The following is a 16508-nucleotide window of genomic DNA, read 5'->3' as shown; positions in this document are numbered from 1 at the left end:
GATTGTCCTCCTTGCCTGGAGCCCACTCTGCTCGCTGCCCGCCCCAGACTGACCAAGAAGGATGGAAGTGTAGGTTGGACCTGAAGCCTGGTGGGGAAGGGGGCTTGGCCTTTCCCAGCCACCTTTTGCATGGTAGCCACCTTTCCTCTTGCCTTTAGGCCAGAAGGGGGCTTGGCGGTCATTCAGGGTCCATTCTCGGGGCCCTTGGGAGTCCCATGCATAGACTCCTTGCATCAGCTGGGGGCCTCCCAACGGGGCTTACAGGCTTCAGGGGTAGATAACCCCACCCAGCACCTGAGAACGTTTCTAGGTCTAGACGAGACAGGTTTCTAGCTGCAGCGGGGCCATCTCAGTGCTATGCAGGGCCTTGCTGAGACTCTGGACAGGTATGAGGGATGGGGTCTTGGATGCTAAACCCAGCTCTGCTGTTTACTAGTCATGCAATTTCACTGAGCACAGAAATCAAAGGGGTTTCAGCAGCTCTGAAGTCAGAGGGTTGCTGTGAGGTCATGACCACGAAAGTGGGTGAAAAAGTGCTGTACGCATGAGTGTGAGGCCTGAGTCCTTCGCTGCTGGGAGGTAAACGCTGAGCTTCTGGGCAGGAGCCTTGGATGAGGGTGGCCAGGCTTAGGCACCCAGAGCATCTCTTGTCAGCTGATCACAAGGAAAAGAACTTTTCTATTTCTCCTGGGAAGGAAGTCTGGCCCCTCTAAGGTGGCAAAAGAAACATTGGCTCTGGGTTGCACAGACTGGGGGACAGATGCTGAGGGCACTAGGGGACACTGTAGAGATGCCTAGCAGATCTCAGAGTGGGGTGCCGGGCATGGTCTGAGCCCAGCTCAGCCCAGCTCTGACCCCTCCCCTCCATCCCAGGGATGCCGGTGGATGTGAATTCGGCTGCCTTCCGCCTGTGGCAGATCCTGAATGGCACCAGCTTCCACGGCTGCATCCGAAACCTGTACATCAACAACGAGTTGCAGGACTTCACCAAGACACGGATGAAGCCAGGCGTGGTGCCAGGCTGCGAGCCCTGCCGGAAACTCTACTGCCTGCACGGCATCTGTCAGCCCAATGCCACCCCGGGGCCCATGTGCCACTGCGAGGCCGGCTGGGGGGGCTTGCACTGTGACCAGCCAGCCGACGGCCCCTGCCATGGCCACAAGTGAGCCCTGCCCACCTGTGGGTTCCCTTCCCTCCCCCGAAAGTTCCACTTCCCCATGGTGAGGAAGTGTTAGTCACTCACTTGTGTCTGACTCTTTGCGACCCCATGGACTGGGGCCCACCAGGCTCCTCTGTTCATGGAATTCTCCAGGCAAGAACACTGGAGTGGGTTGCCATTCCCTTCTCCAGGGGATCTTCCTGACCCCAGGGATCGAACTCAGGTCTCCTGCATTGCAGGCAGATTCTTTACTGTCTGAGCCACCAGGGAAGCCCCCATGGTAAGGAAAGACTATACATTTAAACCCCCAGATTGGAACATGTAGCCTAACACAGGGTTTTATTAATTTTTCTTGGTTTTCAGTTTTTAATTAACAGGCAAAGGACCCTAGGGACAAACACAGAAGGACATTTTGCTCCCTTTGTTTCAGTTTTGGGAACAGAATAACATCCCATGAAGCCCAGGGCTGGGGGGCTGTTCGGGGTGTGGGGAGGGCTCCCCTCGGGCGGGCTTGGATTGGCTCTGGCCTGTCCTCACAGTGCTTCTTCTCTGTCCCTCCAGGTGTGTCCATGGGAAGTGCGTGCCTCTGGATGCTCTTTCCTACAGCTGCCAGTGCCAGGATGGGTACTCGGGGGCCCTGTGCAACCAGGCCGGGGCACCTGCAGACCCCTGTGGGGGCCTGCGGTGCCTGCGTGGCCACTGCCAGGCCTCAGCCACCAAGGGGGCACACTGTGTGTGTGACCCCGGCTTTTCGGGCGAGCTGTGTGAGCAAGGTCAGGGGCCCCCCTCCTGACATGCCCTCTCCAGGGTCCCTCCCCACAGCTGGCTTTAGCGACTTGACTTTTCTTTTTCCCAACCTCAGCTGCCCCTCTGTGCCTGTCTCCCCTCCTTCTGGGCAGTAGTGCCCCCAACCTTCTGGGCTCTGAGCCCCACCCCCAGACCAATGCTCTGTCTCTCTCTGGCCCAGCTTGTGTTGCAGCCCCTTTATCTGGGTTCAGTGCCCCTTCTGGCTGGGGTCTCTCCTTACAGAAGAGACCACCAGGGTAATAGCATCTTAGCCCATCACTTTGGGACCTAGAGAGCAGCAGGAGGTCTGAGAGTTGGGGACTCCTTCCCAGGCCCTTCTGGCCCACATGACCAAGATGGTCAAGGGGCTTCCACTGAAGGGGGAGGGAGGAGCCTGAGAAATCCAGAACTCAGGCACCCTCAGGTCCCCTAGACCAGACCCTCTGGCTCCAATCCCGTCTCTGACATCATTGTCTCCCAGGCTTCTAGCCACTTCTTGAACCCACCTTACTGGCCAGCCCAATCTGTCCTGGAGGTTCTTGGCGGCTAGAATATTCCTCCTTTCCGCTGACTTCACTGTGGGCCCAGGAGGAGGCATGTGCATGTGCTTGCCGGGTGGGGAGGGTGCGGGGATGGAGGTGGGGTCTTTGAGCTAGAGGGCTGTGTCCAAGGATGCTGTCCCGACTCCTGCTCGTTTTTTCCTCCTCCTCTTCCTCCTGCCTCCCCAGGGCAGTGCCGGCTCTCGGGTGTGCCCTGAGGATTTCTCTTGGTGTCTGTCCCATCCAGAGTCCGAATGCCGGGGGTACCCTGTCCGGGACTTTCACCAGGTCCAGAGGGGCTATGCCATCTGCCGGACCACGCGCCCTCTGTCGTGGGTGGAGTGCCGGGGTTCATGTCCGGGCCAGGGCTGCTGCCAGGGCCTGCGGCTGAAGCGGAGGAAGTTCCCCTTTGAGTGCAGCGACGGGACCTCTTTTGCCGAGGAGGTGGAGAAGCCCTCCAAGTGTGGCTGTGCCCTCTGCGCGTAGCGCCTGGAGTGCACGGGGAGGGGAGAGGGCGGGAGAGGGGGCGCGGCCGCAGCAGAGACCGAGTGGCCGGTATCTGGGCCGGGGTGCTGGTCATCACCACGGAGAGACCTAGGCACCCCGCCTTCCGGTGTCGGGCCGGGCCAGAACCACCTTTCTAAAGCCGAGGGCGCCGCAACTGGCGGGGCGGGGCGGGGCGGGGCGGGGCGGGTGGGCGTGGCCCGGGCTGCAGTCCGCCCTCTCCGGAAGTGCCTTGCACAAATAGGCGCTTAATAAATATTTGTTGAATGAATGTGTGCGTGAGGTCAGGCCAAGAAGTGCAGAATGGTGACACCTCCTCTTTGCTTGCTTCCTGGGTCTCAGGAAGGGACTGCCCCTTCCCAAACCAGACGTCCCCTCTCGCCTGTGGCCCGGGCAGGCCCCAGAAGCCCCCTTGCCCACTGCAGATAACCTTGAAGTACTCCCAACCTCCCCTGGGACAGCCAGCCTGGCTCTTAGCTTTTGCTGCGCGTCTGCCGGTGGTAGGCCGGGCTGCGGAGGGGAAGGGTGCCCTCCTGCTGGCCAGGACGGGACCAACCCCTGTCCCCTGGGGCTGAATGGAAGCCACAGCTTGCTTGGGAATGGGCCTCGGGGTGGCGGTAGATCTTAGGACCAGACCTCTGAATCCTAAAGTTATGGAATGACTTAACAATTTCAAGGAGGGTGCTCGTGTGGAGGGAAATGACCGCTGGGATGGCTTAGGGTGTGGACCCCACCAAAGAGGACAGAGGGGTTCTTGGTTCCAGCTGGATAAACATCACCACCTCCAGACATTAGCCACCAAGGAGGCATTGGTCCTGGGCTTCTCCAGCCACGAGCCAGCCATCAGCTGCTGGCTAGCCCTTGGCAGGGGTCCTTGGGGGTGTAGGGGGATTGGGCCAGGCTGAAGGCCCAGGGAGAGGTCTCCTCCCGTGTAAACTGGCCTCAGAGCTCCTTGTACTGCAGACCTGTTGGGAGCAGTGGCTCAGACATCAGGAAACCTCTGCTGGCTCTCTCACTCCAGGCAAACTTCTTCCCCGTGGGCCTCAGTCTGCTCAGCTGATGGGGAGGTGGGATGACTGAGCGACAAGGTAGACCCACTGTGGCTCCAGGAGAGAACCTGGAGGAGTTGGAAGATCTATTTTCATTAATCACATCAGCAAGTATTTATGTGCCTAACCAGGGCTGGGGACTGTGGGTGTTCTGCCCTCACAGACGGACGTGAACTGAGCGTCACAGGAGTGACCAGGATGCCTGGGAAGAGAGCTGAGCTGAGTGAGGGCTCCAACCCACAGACCCTGGCCCCAGCCAGAGCTGCTCACTCTAGGTGTTTGCACGGAAGGACTCAGTATCTAAAGAGCCATCGAATAAATGGCCGTGTGACTACAAGTGTTTCTCTTCCGTGCATAATGAAGATGCAGAAAAATGGTCTTTTCACCTCAACAGCAAGCTGGCTGGAAGGAGGATAGGTCATGCTCTCCCATCCCAGTATCTCCCCAAGAGTGTGTGCCCCTGGGGGCCCCTGATGGGCAAGGAGGGTGAGCATGTCCCTTTCTTGGCTCCTTCTATCTGCAAACAGAAGGCAGGGTTAGGGGGTTGTGTTGAGGTGGGCCTTGTGCCCGTGGGCAGTGGGCAAAGTCCTTGATATTGGGTATTCCAGGGCCTCCTACAACTGACTGAACTTGGCACATTCCACTCCCCTGGGACTCAGGCCAGTGAGTTTGTGTCCTGGGAGCCCTGCAATGGGAAAAGAACCCTGCCCTGCCTACTTGGGGAGGTGTCCTCATGGCTGGATCTGCCCCTCAAAAGGGGCCAGGCTCTATTTTCTCGAAATGCTGAACAAGGACACAGCGCCCTTCACACCCATAGGCAGCAGCCTGGGCCTCTCCTAAGACTGCATAGTATCCCTGTCTTACCTAGACTTTCTGGGCCACTGTGGGACCCTGGACAGCAGCCAGCACCAGGCTGGGTCAGCATGAAAGCTCAAGTGTAGCTAACTTGCCCCTTTCCATGGAACCCACCAACCCTGAGACACATACCTTCCCCTAGCCACCACCATTGCCCGCTGACTTGCAGAAGCCACTCCCTGGGCTTGAGGGGCACTGACAGGCACGGCCTCTTCACTCTGCAGAAGGTGGAAAGGACATCTGCAGATAGGTGCTGGCTGTCAGGAGTCCTGCAGTCCTGGGGTTGGGAGGGCAGAGGACGGATTGTTTGGAGTGTTAGGGAGTACTCTGTGAGCTGGCTGCTGTCCCCATCCAACCCTACACCCCACCCCACCCCAGCCCAGCTCCACTCTCACCCTCTGTCAAGCTGGAAGACTGGGATACGTCACAGAGTGAGTACAGCAAGGGGGCCCAAGAGACCTGTGTGCCCCAGGATCAACTTTTCATCAACTGAACCACCAACCCAAAAGTTGCTAAGGATCTGGACCACCACACATCTGGCCTATTTGCATTTGGGCCCACTGAGTCCCGGGAGAAAGCTCCTGCGAAATCACCTGAGAAATCATTTCCAAGCCTTGTCACCCCTTTGGTAAAGACCTCCAGTTCACTCTGATGTTGCCATTGGCTGATTCCACTGAAGAGACACAAGCAGGGCCAGTCCCGTGGGTGCTGCTGCTTTTGGTCAGCAATGTCAGTGGCAGTGGCCTGGGCTTCCCCTGCAGGTGTCGGAAACGGAAAAGGCTGGACTTTATCTTCTCTTTGCCTGCTGTTAGCCTAACCATGAAAGTATCTCTTTATACAGAATACTTAACAGATTCTAATATATATTTGTATTTCATTTTGTTATAGTATTTTTATATGTTAAAGTCAACATCCAGTGTCTTGTTTTGATTTTCAGATGCTACGTAGTTGTGATGTTCTGTTTTGGGGTGGGGGAGTTTCTGTAGTCTTGTTTCTATCACTCTTTAAAGAGACTGGTTTAGAACAAGCCCATGGGGAGCCACCTGCCCTTTCCTGAGAAGCTGTTTTAGAACATGTTGGATACTGTCTGTTGTCTTCATGTGAACATGACATGGATTCACACGGGTTCTGCCTTGCTGATGTCTTTTTCTGCATCACGGGTGAGGCCAAGGCTGCTGACACACGCCCTCACACAGGCAGGAGTTTCTGGGCTGCCCATCCCCAGCCACAATCGAGAGATGGAGCCCAGAAGCAGCACACGTGGGGGCATCTGCCCTGGTAACTCTCTGGTTTGCCTGAAGTGGCAGAGAAGGTCTGTTTGTCATGAAGAAGGGAGGGGAGGTCTGGGGGGTGGCTTGGTCACAGCTCCCTGGAGATGGCAGCGTCAGGGCCCTGCACGACACAGCACACATGAATCTGGGGACACTGTCCATCCTATCTTCTCTTCAAGTGTCACACCCACCTTCTGTTAAGTTTGTGCACTGAGCCACACCCATATTTAACCTGTCTCTGAAGGTTTCAGAGTATCAGGGCAACAGATTAGAGCAGTGTGACCTCTCAAACTGTCCCATAAGGTTGACCTGTCAGGCGCCAGAACAGTGGTTCTTAGGCATCGGTGGCTAAAGGAGGCAAACGTTCTTCTGCAGTAGTTCTACTATGATTTCAGACCACAGAATTGCACTATGTAGGATGTATGACCTGTGTGTCTAGGGGGAGACAGGCCCTGGCAATTGGGCCCGCTGAGTCAGGCAGTCAGGCTGGACAAGGCCCCTGACACCAAGGGGACCCAGCTGGCCCTCCCCTGATGCATTAACCAATCTCCCATTCGTGGTGATGTTCATTTAAGGCATGGAAACAGCACACTGTCACCCTGGATGTGGATGGTGATGGTAGCTGCAGTGCCTTCAAAGTAATCAAGGATTTGGGAGGAAATGTAATGAACCAGGTTCAGGGGATAAAGTGTTCAAATAGCGTTGCCAGCTCGAGTTTGGGGAGGCCAGCAGGTTACCTGAGCCCCCTGCCCATCAACTGTACTGCCACTTCTGCTACAGCAGCAGGGCAGGGACCTCGTTCCCTCCTATAAAGAGCAAGGGACAAACGGTAACTGATGGAGATTGTAATGACCTGAAAGGCACGCTTTCCAACCTACCCAGCTTCAGCGGATCCTACCATGTGCTAATTGTTAGGTCTTCATGATCTTTTTTTTCAAAAAGAGAAGCCAGGAATCAATTTTTATGTAAGCACTCAGTTTTTAGATGTTGCTTTTTAAACACTGGGCTAAATAAAACACAACTGTCAGTCACCAGTCCGCAACCTCTGAGTTCCAGTGGCAGATTTCAGTTTTAAGGAAATGCCCAGCTAGAGGAATGGGCACAGCAGTGCTTGGTTGGAGGGTGGAGGCAGTCAAAGGAATGCCCAGGCTTTCAACTAGAGTTGCCAAAGTGTGTTAGCTGCTCAGTTGTGTCTGCCTCTTTGCAACCCCATGGACAGTAGCCCACCAGGCTTCTCTGCCCATGGAATTCACCAGGCAAGAATACTGGAGTGGGTTGCCATTCCCTTCTCCAGGGGATCTTCCCAACCCAGGGACTGAACCTGGGTCTCCTGCATTGCAGGCAGATTCTTTACCAACTGAGCCACTAGGGAAGCCCCAGAGTTGCCAAGTTTCCCTGCTGTTGGTGATAATGAATCTCCCTATGTCCTGAGCCCTCAGAGTTAGAGAGGACCCCTCATCCCAAGCTAGTCTGCACCTCTCAGGTCAGACTTCAGTTCTTCTACCACAGGATGAATACTGGAGGAAAAGAGAACTATTTTAACGATAGAAAGTTCTAATCTTGAACAAGGTAATTCTCCAAGGTAAGTCTCCAGGCTGACTGCCAGCTGCCGGATTGTTTCCGCTGGTTTCTGCGTGTCAGTGGCCACTGTCAGATGAATCTGTCAGTGAAACCATGGTTGATTCCATGAATCACTGGCCTACTGGATCCATCCACATGCCCATCTCCAGGAGAGTTGAAGGACTTCCCAGGTGGCCCTAGTGGTAAATAACCCACCTGCCAATGCAGGAGCTGGTAAGAGATGTGGGTTCAATCCCTGGGTTGGGAAGATCCCCTGGAGGATGGCATTGCAACCCACTCCAGTGTTCTTGCCTGGAGAATCCCATGGACAGAGGAACCTGGCAGGCCATGGTTCATAGGGTCGCACAGAGATGGACACGACTGAAGCAACTTAGCACACACGCAGGAGAGTTGAAAGAATATAATGGAACAGGTCATGAGGCAAGCAGATGGAAGGATTTCCTGCCACCTTTCTGCCACAACTGAGCATGGGCTAGGGAGCTGGGATGCTGTGCACTTCACCCCCTAGATTTAGCAATGAGGCCAGGAGCACCGATTCAGGTGCTCCCTGCACCTCAAGATGAAGCACCAGTGCCTTCTCAGTCCTGCCATGGGAATTCCCAAGGACCATTCATTGGATTTCCTATTCCTTGAACTCAGGCATAACTCACAAAATGGCCAGAGATCTAGCAAACAGATTTAAGTCCCAATATCGGTATCGGTGGCCCAGGCCAAAGTCATATGAAGTATTCTGGAGTTGTTTAAAGATTTTTTTAATGTGGATCATTTTTATAATCTTTATTGAATTTGTTACAATATTGTTTCTATTCTATGTTCTGGTTTCTTGCTTGCGAGGCATGTGGGATCTCAGCTTCCCGACCAGGGATCAAATCTGCACTCCCTGCACTGGAAGGCGGAAGTCTTAACCAGTGGACCACGAGAGATGTCCCAGGAAGTATTGCTTTCTGGTTCCCTCTGGCAACTTAACACATTTGCCACAGTCTACGAGTTGAATGCTGGGTTTCCATGTGTTCTGCACCCTCTCCAGTAACTACACAAACACATTTTAATATCAAAGAAGTTTAATACACTGCAATAAAATAAGCGCCTAGGAAAAGCTCATGGAATAGATGTCAATGTTAGAGAAATCCCTCCCACACAGCCTCCAGCTCATACCCCATCCCTCAAAACCAAACAAGAAAATCTGAAACAACCTAGGAAATTCTTCCAAGCTTGGATTTCATTGAGGGCCCCTTTACCAGTAACAAGAACACAGGTTCCTACACAGTCTAATAGCAAAGCAAAACACAGAAGCACAGAGTCCACAAGATTTCAATATTTGAGACTTGGTACATATTCAAAGTTAAAATAACTCCAACTTTTATAGCTATACATATTGTTTTTAAAGCAACTTAATATATTTTAAATTTCATATATACACTCTCAAAGGTTCTTCAGGTGAGGTATGTAAACATTGTCTAATGAAAATTTTTCAATGTTTCAGACCAACAAATTCACAGCATACATTGAATTTTCATCCATAACAGACACAGTATTTTCCTACACTCACTAACATAGTGGAAATCCAGGCCCAAGAGAAACATGCTGATCACCGGATTACCATTTGCAGGATTGCTCATGTCACTAATTTTGACAAGACCATCTTCACACAGGTCAGGAGCACACACATGGTACCGGGAAGGAGCGAGGCCCTCTGGAGACTGTCCTTGGGCATCTGGATCGCTGGCTACAACTCACAAGACAGCACACCTGAACAGCTACGAGACTGACCTCGGCAAGGACAACACTGGGAAGAACCAGAAAGACCTTTACAGGAACGGCAGAGATTCATCTGAGAGCTCCCTGGATCCACAGCTGGATCAGCAGCCCTGCCCTAAACTCATTCTGAAGGTTGTGGCCTAAAAAGAATAAAAATCCCAACACGGCACCTGAGCTTCAGTTAAATTGCATGGGCCTCCTAGGACGCTCTGGCCTCTCAAAGGCATTAACTCTAGCCTGAAAGGAGGACCCTGGGCTGTGCTTTTCATACAGGTTGGGGTTGAATTTCATACTATCATAATGCATATGGGAAAATAATGCCATGAGTTCACAAAGAGGACCCATGCCTGCATGCAGGCATTGGCCAGTGACCTTGGAGGAGCTCAATTTTGAAAACTACTTGTTCCCTGAGGGTAAACAGCAGGCTTCTATTGAGATTAAGTGAGGCTAATAAAGGGATTATTTATTACAAGGTAATAAGACTCGAGGAGCCTCAGGCCGGAATTCTATTTTACCCCCACATAATCTACCATGCTCCCTCCCCCCTCCCCCCACCACAAGAAGTAGTCACCTTCCCAATGACACACATAGGTCCATTTCTTTCCTCTTGCTTGCTTTCAGGTGCAGCAATGGAAAGTTTTATCCTAATGCACCCACTTTGATCTAAAAAAACACTAGTGAAAAATTCCAAACACCATCATAAATACAAAAGAGAAGACATATTTCAAAAAGCCTAAAAAACTACATTATTCTATTCATGGTTTTCTGGGTGTGGGGTATTTTTCATAAAGTTCAGGACGGTCACAAGGAGAGGTTGCTAAACAGCTTAGAAACCTGTTGGACTGGACACGCTGGGATACTTGGAGGAGCAACTGCCCTCTTTGCACGAACCTAAATGGGTTTAACCCCAGATATGCACTGGGGCTTTGGACATTTCAAACCCAGGCACACAGGAATACAGGAAATGGGCTAGCTCTTAAAGGTAGGTCAGACATATAGTCAAGGGACTTTGTATTGACCATTTACATTTTTAATGCAAAAAGTTCTTACATTTAGGCTATAACCAAATGAGCTTTGCCTCAACTAGATTCTGTAAACCCTAAAAATTCATGGAAAATTGGTAATTTTTCAGTCTCTACGTCCAATTTTTGAGGTGTCTGGTCCTGGCAGATTTCTCACCCATTGCTAGCACTGTATAATGTGAAGGAGCGTGCAGACAAACAGAAGCAAAAATTCAAGTACAGCAACCTCTCCAGCAAAGGCAAGAGGTCTTAGCAAGAGCTGTCCTACCCCCCACCCTATCCTCTGAGACAAGGGCTAACGCAGAGCCCGGAATAAATGTTATTACCTAGAATCTTATTGCTTACGGGCAACACATCAGAAAGAACACCTGGAAATCTGCTCTGGGGACTGACCAGTGACCAGTTCATCATACATACATGTGTGTATATATATATAATATATACCATAACCAGATGAGAAGGGGGGCAATTAAAGCTTGGATTTGATGTAACATTACAGATCAAATGCCCCGAACAGCTCTCAACCTGCTCATTTTTGTTCTTTCTCCATGTGTGTACTGTGTTATGAAAGGAAGTCCACTGCTCAAAATATATTCTTCTACAATACTACAATGCAAACCAACATCACTCAGAACATGAATCTGTATACAGCACATGTAATAAATATTTTTTTAAAAAACTATTTACAACATTATTTCTTGTGAACATTTAGATGAGAGCAGTTTATTTTTTCCTGCAAAGGTTAAAAAAGATTCAACTGTCTAGTTCAGTGCTAAATTCCCTGGCACCTAGTTACCCATTCACATTTCATCTTAAAATCAGATTTGCTTACAAACAGTATCTTAGAAAAAACATTCTCCAGCATTACTGTTCAAGTGTCTTCCTCATTTGTTTAGAAAAGACAAAGGGAGGCCATAAGTAAATAGGCAAATTATGGTTCAAATGGATGACACGAATCCCTGTGTCCAGTCCCAAGCTCTCCGCAGGCATGGAGCTACAGTTCTCAGGCCAGCCAGCCAGCTGGACAGAAAGAGAACTGTGGCTCAGACAGGGGTGCCCAGGAATGGGGCACAGGGAAGAGGAACACGATGGGAAAGCATCGGTTCCGTTACATCTACGGGGACTGAATTGCAGATCAGGACTCCTGAGAAGTAACGCTGCATACATCTTAGAGCAGACGGCCTCATCCTGTACCATCGGTTATAGGTGGGGCTGACCCACATCTGTGCCGAGGCTTGTGAGACAGATAGGGGGTGGGGGAGGAGGAGGCAACGGCTGTGAGCTAAGGTGCTCAGCACTGTCAAGGTGAGGGAGGAAACAAGCTTATCTCCCCTGGTTTAAGAGAGTGGGAACAGGTGTCTTTCCTGAAGGTGAGAAAGACTAAAATACATCTTAATGCTTTCTTTAGGCAACCAGTGGTCTCTCCATATCCCACAGGTATAGGTTTGGATTTCCTTGGGGTTGCTCGTCTCCCTGCACAGGCTGTTGAAATGTACAGTAGAATGGGCCAACTGCGTATGTAAGGAGTGGGTGGCTTGAGACAAGTCCCAAGGCCATGGCTGGCACAGCTGACCCCATCATGGGAGACCCACTTTGTTCTGGGATGGGGTGACAGTGGGGAATGTGTTCAGGTTCCCGATGCAGTTGTGTCTGCCCCAATACAGTGAGGGCTTCAAGGTTTCACCCTTCTGCCTTCATGATATAGTTTGGGGGTTCAATGGCTGAGCATGGGAGCTGGGGAGGATGGGTTTTCTAGAAAGAACACTTTTTTGGAAAGCCCTTTTGACAATTTTTGTTTGTTAAAATAAATACTTTCTATAGAAGCATTTGAACAGGAAAATACCACTATCTACACAGTGAAATAAATTTCACAGTGGTATGTATAAATATGTATTATATATATATATATTTGAAATCATAGTCACACACTCTCCTAGAGCTATTAAGAATGAAGAAATCACTGGTGAAACTAACAACCTTAAGCTATAGGGCTCTAACTCATCCCTACCTGTGGTATAAATATACAAAATTATGCAAATCTTGTTTGTACAGACTCTCTTCCACAAACTAGCTCCCAAATTCTACAGCATTAGCTATAAGATGACATGAAGTGTAGATTATAGAAAACAACTTGAGTGAGAAAGTTGATAGGCTGAATAGCATTTGGACCCAATGGCTGAGTATGAGAAGAAAAAGTCATGAAATGCTTCTAATATGACATACACATGTTCAGTGAAGCACTCGAAAGGTAGGTGGCTTCCTGGAGAAGGTGCCTCCTGGAAGGGGGCTGGGGGCAGAAGAGGGAAGAGGCAAGATGCTAAAGGTGGGGCCTTAAAATGAGGTGAGCTAGGCCTGACCAGGCAGGAGTGGGTTTCGCTGCCCAGGCTGGAGAGCCCTGAACTTCGGTCTAAAGCTGCTGGTGTGCTGACAAGGTGCCATTGACATGCTGGTATTTTTAAGAGAGTTGAGAATGGGGGATCTGGAATGAGGTTCAAACAAGCAAAGACCAGCCATGTATGTTCACAAGTAACGACCAAAGCTTGGGAAGTGATAAACTTGCAAACATACTGTACACAAATACACTGTATGGTTTCTGGGGGGTGAAACCAGTACACCCTGTACCTGCTGGGAGGGGCTGTACTCTAGGCTTTTGAGTTCATGAGTAAACCCGTTTGTGTTGAGCACTGCTGTTGAGGAATGTTGTTCTATGAGAGTCAAGTTCACCTTAACTCATAAACATGAAGACAATTGTAGTACTTTTAGTTTAAAAGACTTTGTACTTTTCACTTTAACTTGGTATTCTGGTAGATCAGATTCAATGTCCACAATTCAACACACATTCAATCCACAAACGGAGATGTGTTCTTTAATACACGAACATTGTTTAGGAATAATGTGGGATAGCAGCTGTGTGCTAAGATGAAAAGGCAAGAAACGGTAAAATCTAAAAGGAAAGAAATGTTGCAGTGCTGGACTACATGAAAAAAATATATTTGTGCCTAACTGACCACACAATTTGATCTTGAATGACATATTGCAAGGATTGGGCAAGGATCAGTAAACCTTTTCCGAAAAGGGTCAGGTATTAAGTAGTTTACATTTTAGGCTATGTGGGCCACATAGGGTCTCTTTTTCTTTAAAACATAACCTTGTTTAATGCATTCCTCCAATCTCTGGTAGATTATACAACCATGGGCAAGTTGGATCTTTTTTAATGAGCAAAAAATGAGTAGCTTTTAATGAGAAAAAAGCTACTTCCATGTGGCTTGCCTACTGAGCACTTCGTGTTAAAAGGAATGGTCCCACATAGGTCAAAGAGCCTCTGTCACCGTGCTCACCGGCCCCTCTGAGCACTGACGTAAACCACCAGGGCTCTGGGAAAAGGATCAAAGGGAAGGTATTGCAAGGAATAGCCAGCTTTGGCTCAAACCAGAGGCAAAAAAGCATGAGCAAGGATGCCTGCAAAGTGCCCCAGGTGATTCCCTGGGTCCTCAGTACAGCGTGGTGAGGCCTGAGCTGGGAGCAGCATCAGAGAGCTCTGGGGTTTTGCCTCAGCATGACTTAACATCTTTAAGGGAAGGTCAGAACTTTGTGTCCTGCAGCCCATCCACTGTAGATGACAGCACTTGGCTCTCATGTTTCAAGGGATGAGCTGTATCAAAGGCTGTCTCAACAGGCTTCCCAAAACTCTGCTAGTTTTAACTACAGTAATCTTTTTGTTCTTTTTTCTCTGAAAAGGACTAGGGAGCAAGCCTGTGGCAAAGTACGCAATGCTGGGATGTGAGGACTGCCTTGCGGATGCCTGACACAGACATGACTTCATACTTGGAAAAATTTCAGTATTTCAGTGGATATCAAGCCATAAGAAGATAAAAACTCATAGTAAACAATTCAAATGATAATTATGTTTCAAAACATACAAAACAGTCATTGTTTTAGAGCCACTGACAAAATTTTATCAATCCTTCATTTTGATAAAAAGCACAGAAACGGATCCTTGAGTTCTGGGGAGGGAAAAGACACCACCTTGGAAGTTAACTGGATTTAATCTAAAGATATCATCCATAACTTCTCAGTCACATTCAGGTTATAATATGCTCCAATTTTCTATTAGTCTTTCTAAAGCACTTCAAGCTTGTTTTTCAGTTGTTGGTTTGCTTTTAATATAATTATTTTGAAAGAAGAGTGTGTGACTGAAAAAAAAATCAGTGTCAATAAATTTTCCTAGAAGCTGGCCAGAACTATGATATAATAAACAACAATTTGGGTTTGTGACTGGACTTTTTTTTCCCCTTTGTGAAAAGGCTTTTCATATCTAAACGTAAGGTTCAGAAAACTGAACATCCACCTAACGAAGTCTCAATTAACTTTGAAAGATATAAAATCTTCGCTTACTTGATTAGTAATAAACATGAAGTGAAGCCAGAGTCAAGTCTATGATAAAAACTGAATGAAAGGAGAGGTCAAGGCCACATACTTCTACAACTCCAAATTCCTATTTGCTCATGTATTCTGACTCTAGAGGCTAAAGGTGATGGGTGATTCTAATAGGATGTGAGGCTAAGGCAGTCCAGGTTTCAGGAGATGGTATTTGATGTGCTGTGGCAACATGTCTCTTTCGTAGCAAGAAAAAATAAAGATATAAAAGGAACAAAATTGAAGTAAGATAAGGAGGAAGAAGAAGAGGACAGAAAGAGGCAGAAGAAAGGAGAAGATAAACCAGTGAAGTTTTTTTTTTTTTTTTCCTCCTGAAAAAAGATTCTTCTCTCAAGCATGGGTCAACAAACTTTTTCTCAAAGATCCAAGTAGTAAATATTTTAGGCTTTGTGGGGCATGTGTTCTCTGCTACAGATATTCAACTCTGCTGTAAATACATACAGCCACTGGTAATACCTAAATGAATGGGTATGGCTGTGTTCCAACACACTTTTATTTACAAAAGCATGACCAGCCCACAGTTTGCAGAGCAGTGAAGGATCATCTGTAGGCCAAATGAGGGCCTGCATGGGCTGACCTGAAACCATAAGGAGCAGGCGGTTGGGGTACCCTTGGCCAGCACCTGGGGAAATTCCAGTTCTGCCCCAGGGAAAGCGACCGGATACCACACTCACCAATGGTGACGCTACAGCATCTCCAGCTCGCCTCACATGGCACGTTGGCCTTTCCTTCTTGGCTCCTAGGCCCACTGCCCAATAGGCAAGCTGCCCACAAATGACAGTGGCAGCTTCAGTCTTCACTACAGAATTCATCCCAAGGGAGAAGAGTCCAAACTTCAATTCAAAATGACCATCATCAAGTGATGTGTTCTGAACTGTGAGGAATTCACCTGCACAGTCTTGCGATGCACAGAGGACCCCATTAGAAGAACCACGTTTACGAAGTGATGACTAACTACACCTCTTCCATCTATACTACACAGGAACAAGGAGGCATGAAACGGCCTAAGATTATTTTAAAAGTAAGGCTTGTGTAGAAGTCTTTAATGAAGTGCAGACACAACAGAACTGGTCTACCAAAGGGAGCCAAGGGACTAGCAACTTCAGGTTAACAGACATGACTAACATTTTTATATACGTAGCCTCACAAGCAGAACAAAGGTTCATGGCCTTCCTGCTGTGCTGCAAGACTGTTAACATATCTGTGCCAGTGCCAGGGGCAAGGTTCTGGACCCTGACCAAGGGCGCAGATTCCAGGTGGTTCCTCCAAACCCGGGGAGCCTCAGAAAGTAGAAAATGGGAGATGGAAAAGGGCCTCCTAAAGAGGCCCCAGCTCTGGGGAGCTATGGTGGGGCTTCAGTGACTGCTTTCCAGGCGTCTTCCAGCTTCCCCAGAAGCTCAGAGGGAACACTGATGTTCTCTCATCAGCGTCAGCTCCAAAAGTTACTTCTCTGAGTACAGGTACAGGAGCGGTATTCCTTTTAAATTTGGAATCCAGAAAGTGGGACAGACTGCCTTTGCATCCAGTGCAAGCCACACTGGGACGAC

General features: G+C 49.3%; 1 protein-coding gene across 1 annotated transcript in view; it reads left to right on the top strand.

Moving 5' to 3' along the window:
* The window catches only part of SLIT1 (slit guidance ligand 1), a 170577-nt gene extending 167607 nt beyond the window's left edge, over positions 1-2970 (top strand). Inside the window, exons 35-37 of the mRNA XM_052660767.1 lie at positions 874-1162; positions 1721-1932; positions 2732-2970. Of these exons, the coding sequence (XP_052516727.1) occupies positions 874-1162; positions 1721-1932; positions 2732-2970 (740 nt within the window). The remainder of the gene's footprint in view (positions 1-873; positions 1163-1720; positions 1933-2731) is intronic.
* Positions 2971-16508: the final 13538 nt, after the last annotated feature.

This window comes from Budorcas taxicolor, chromosome 23, assembly GCF_023091745.1.
Source record: "Budorcas taxicolor isolate Tak-1 chromosome 23, Takin1.1, whole genome shotgun sequence".
NCBI classification, from domain to species: domain Eukaryota; kingdom Metazoa; phylum Chordata; class Mammalia; order Artiodactyla; family Bovidae; genus Budorcas; species Budorcas taxicolor.
Note: the sequence above shows the minus strand (reverse complement) of the source record. Positions and strands in the feature narration are given on the sequence as shown.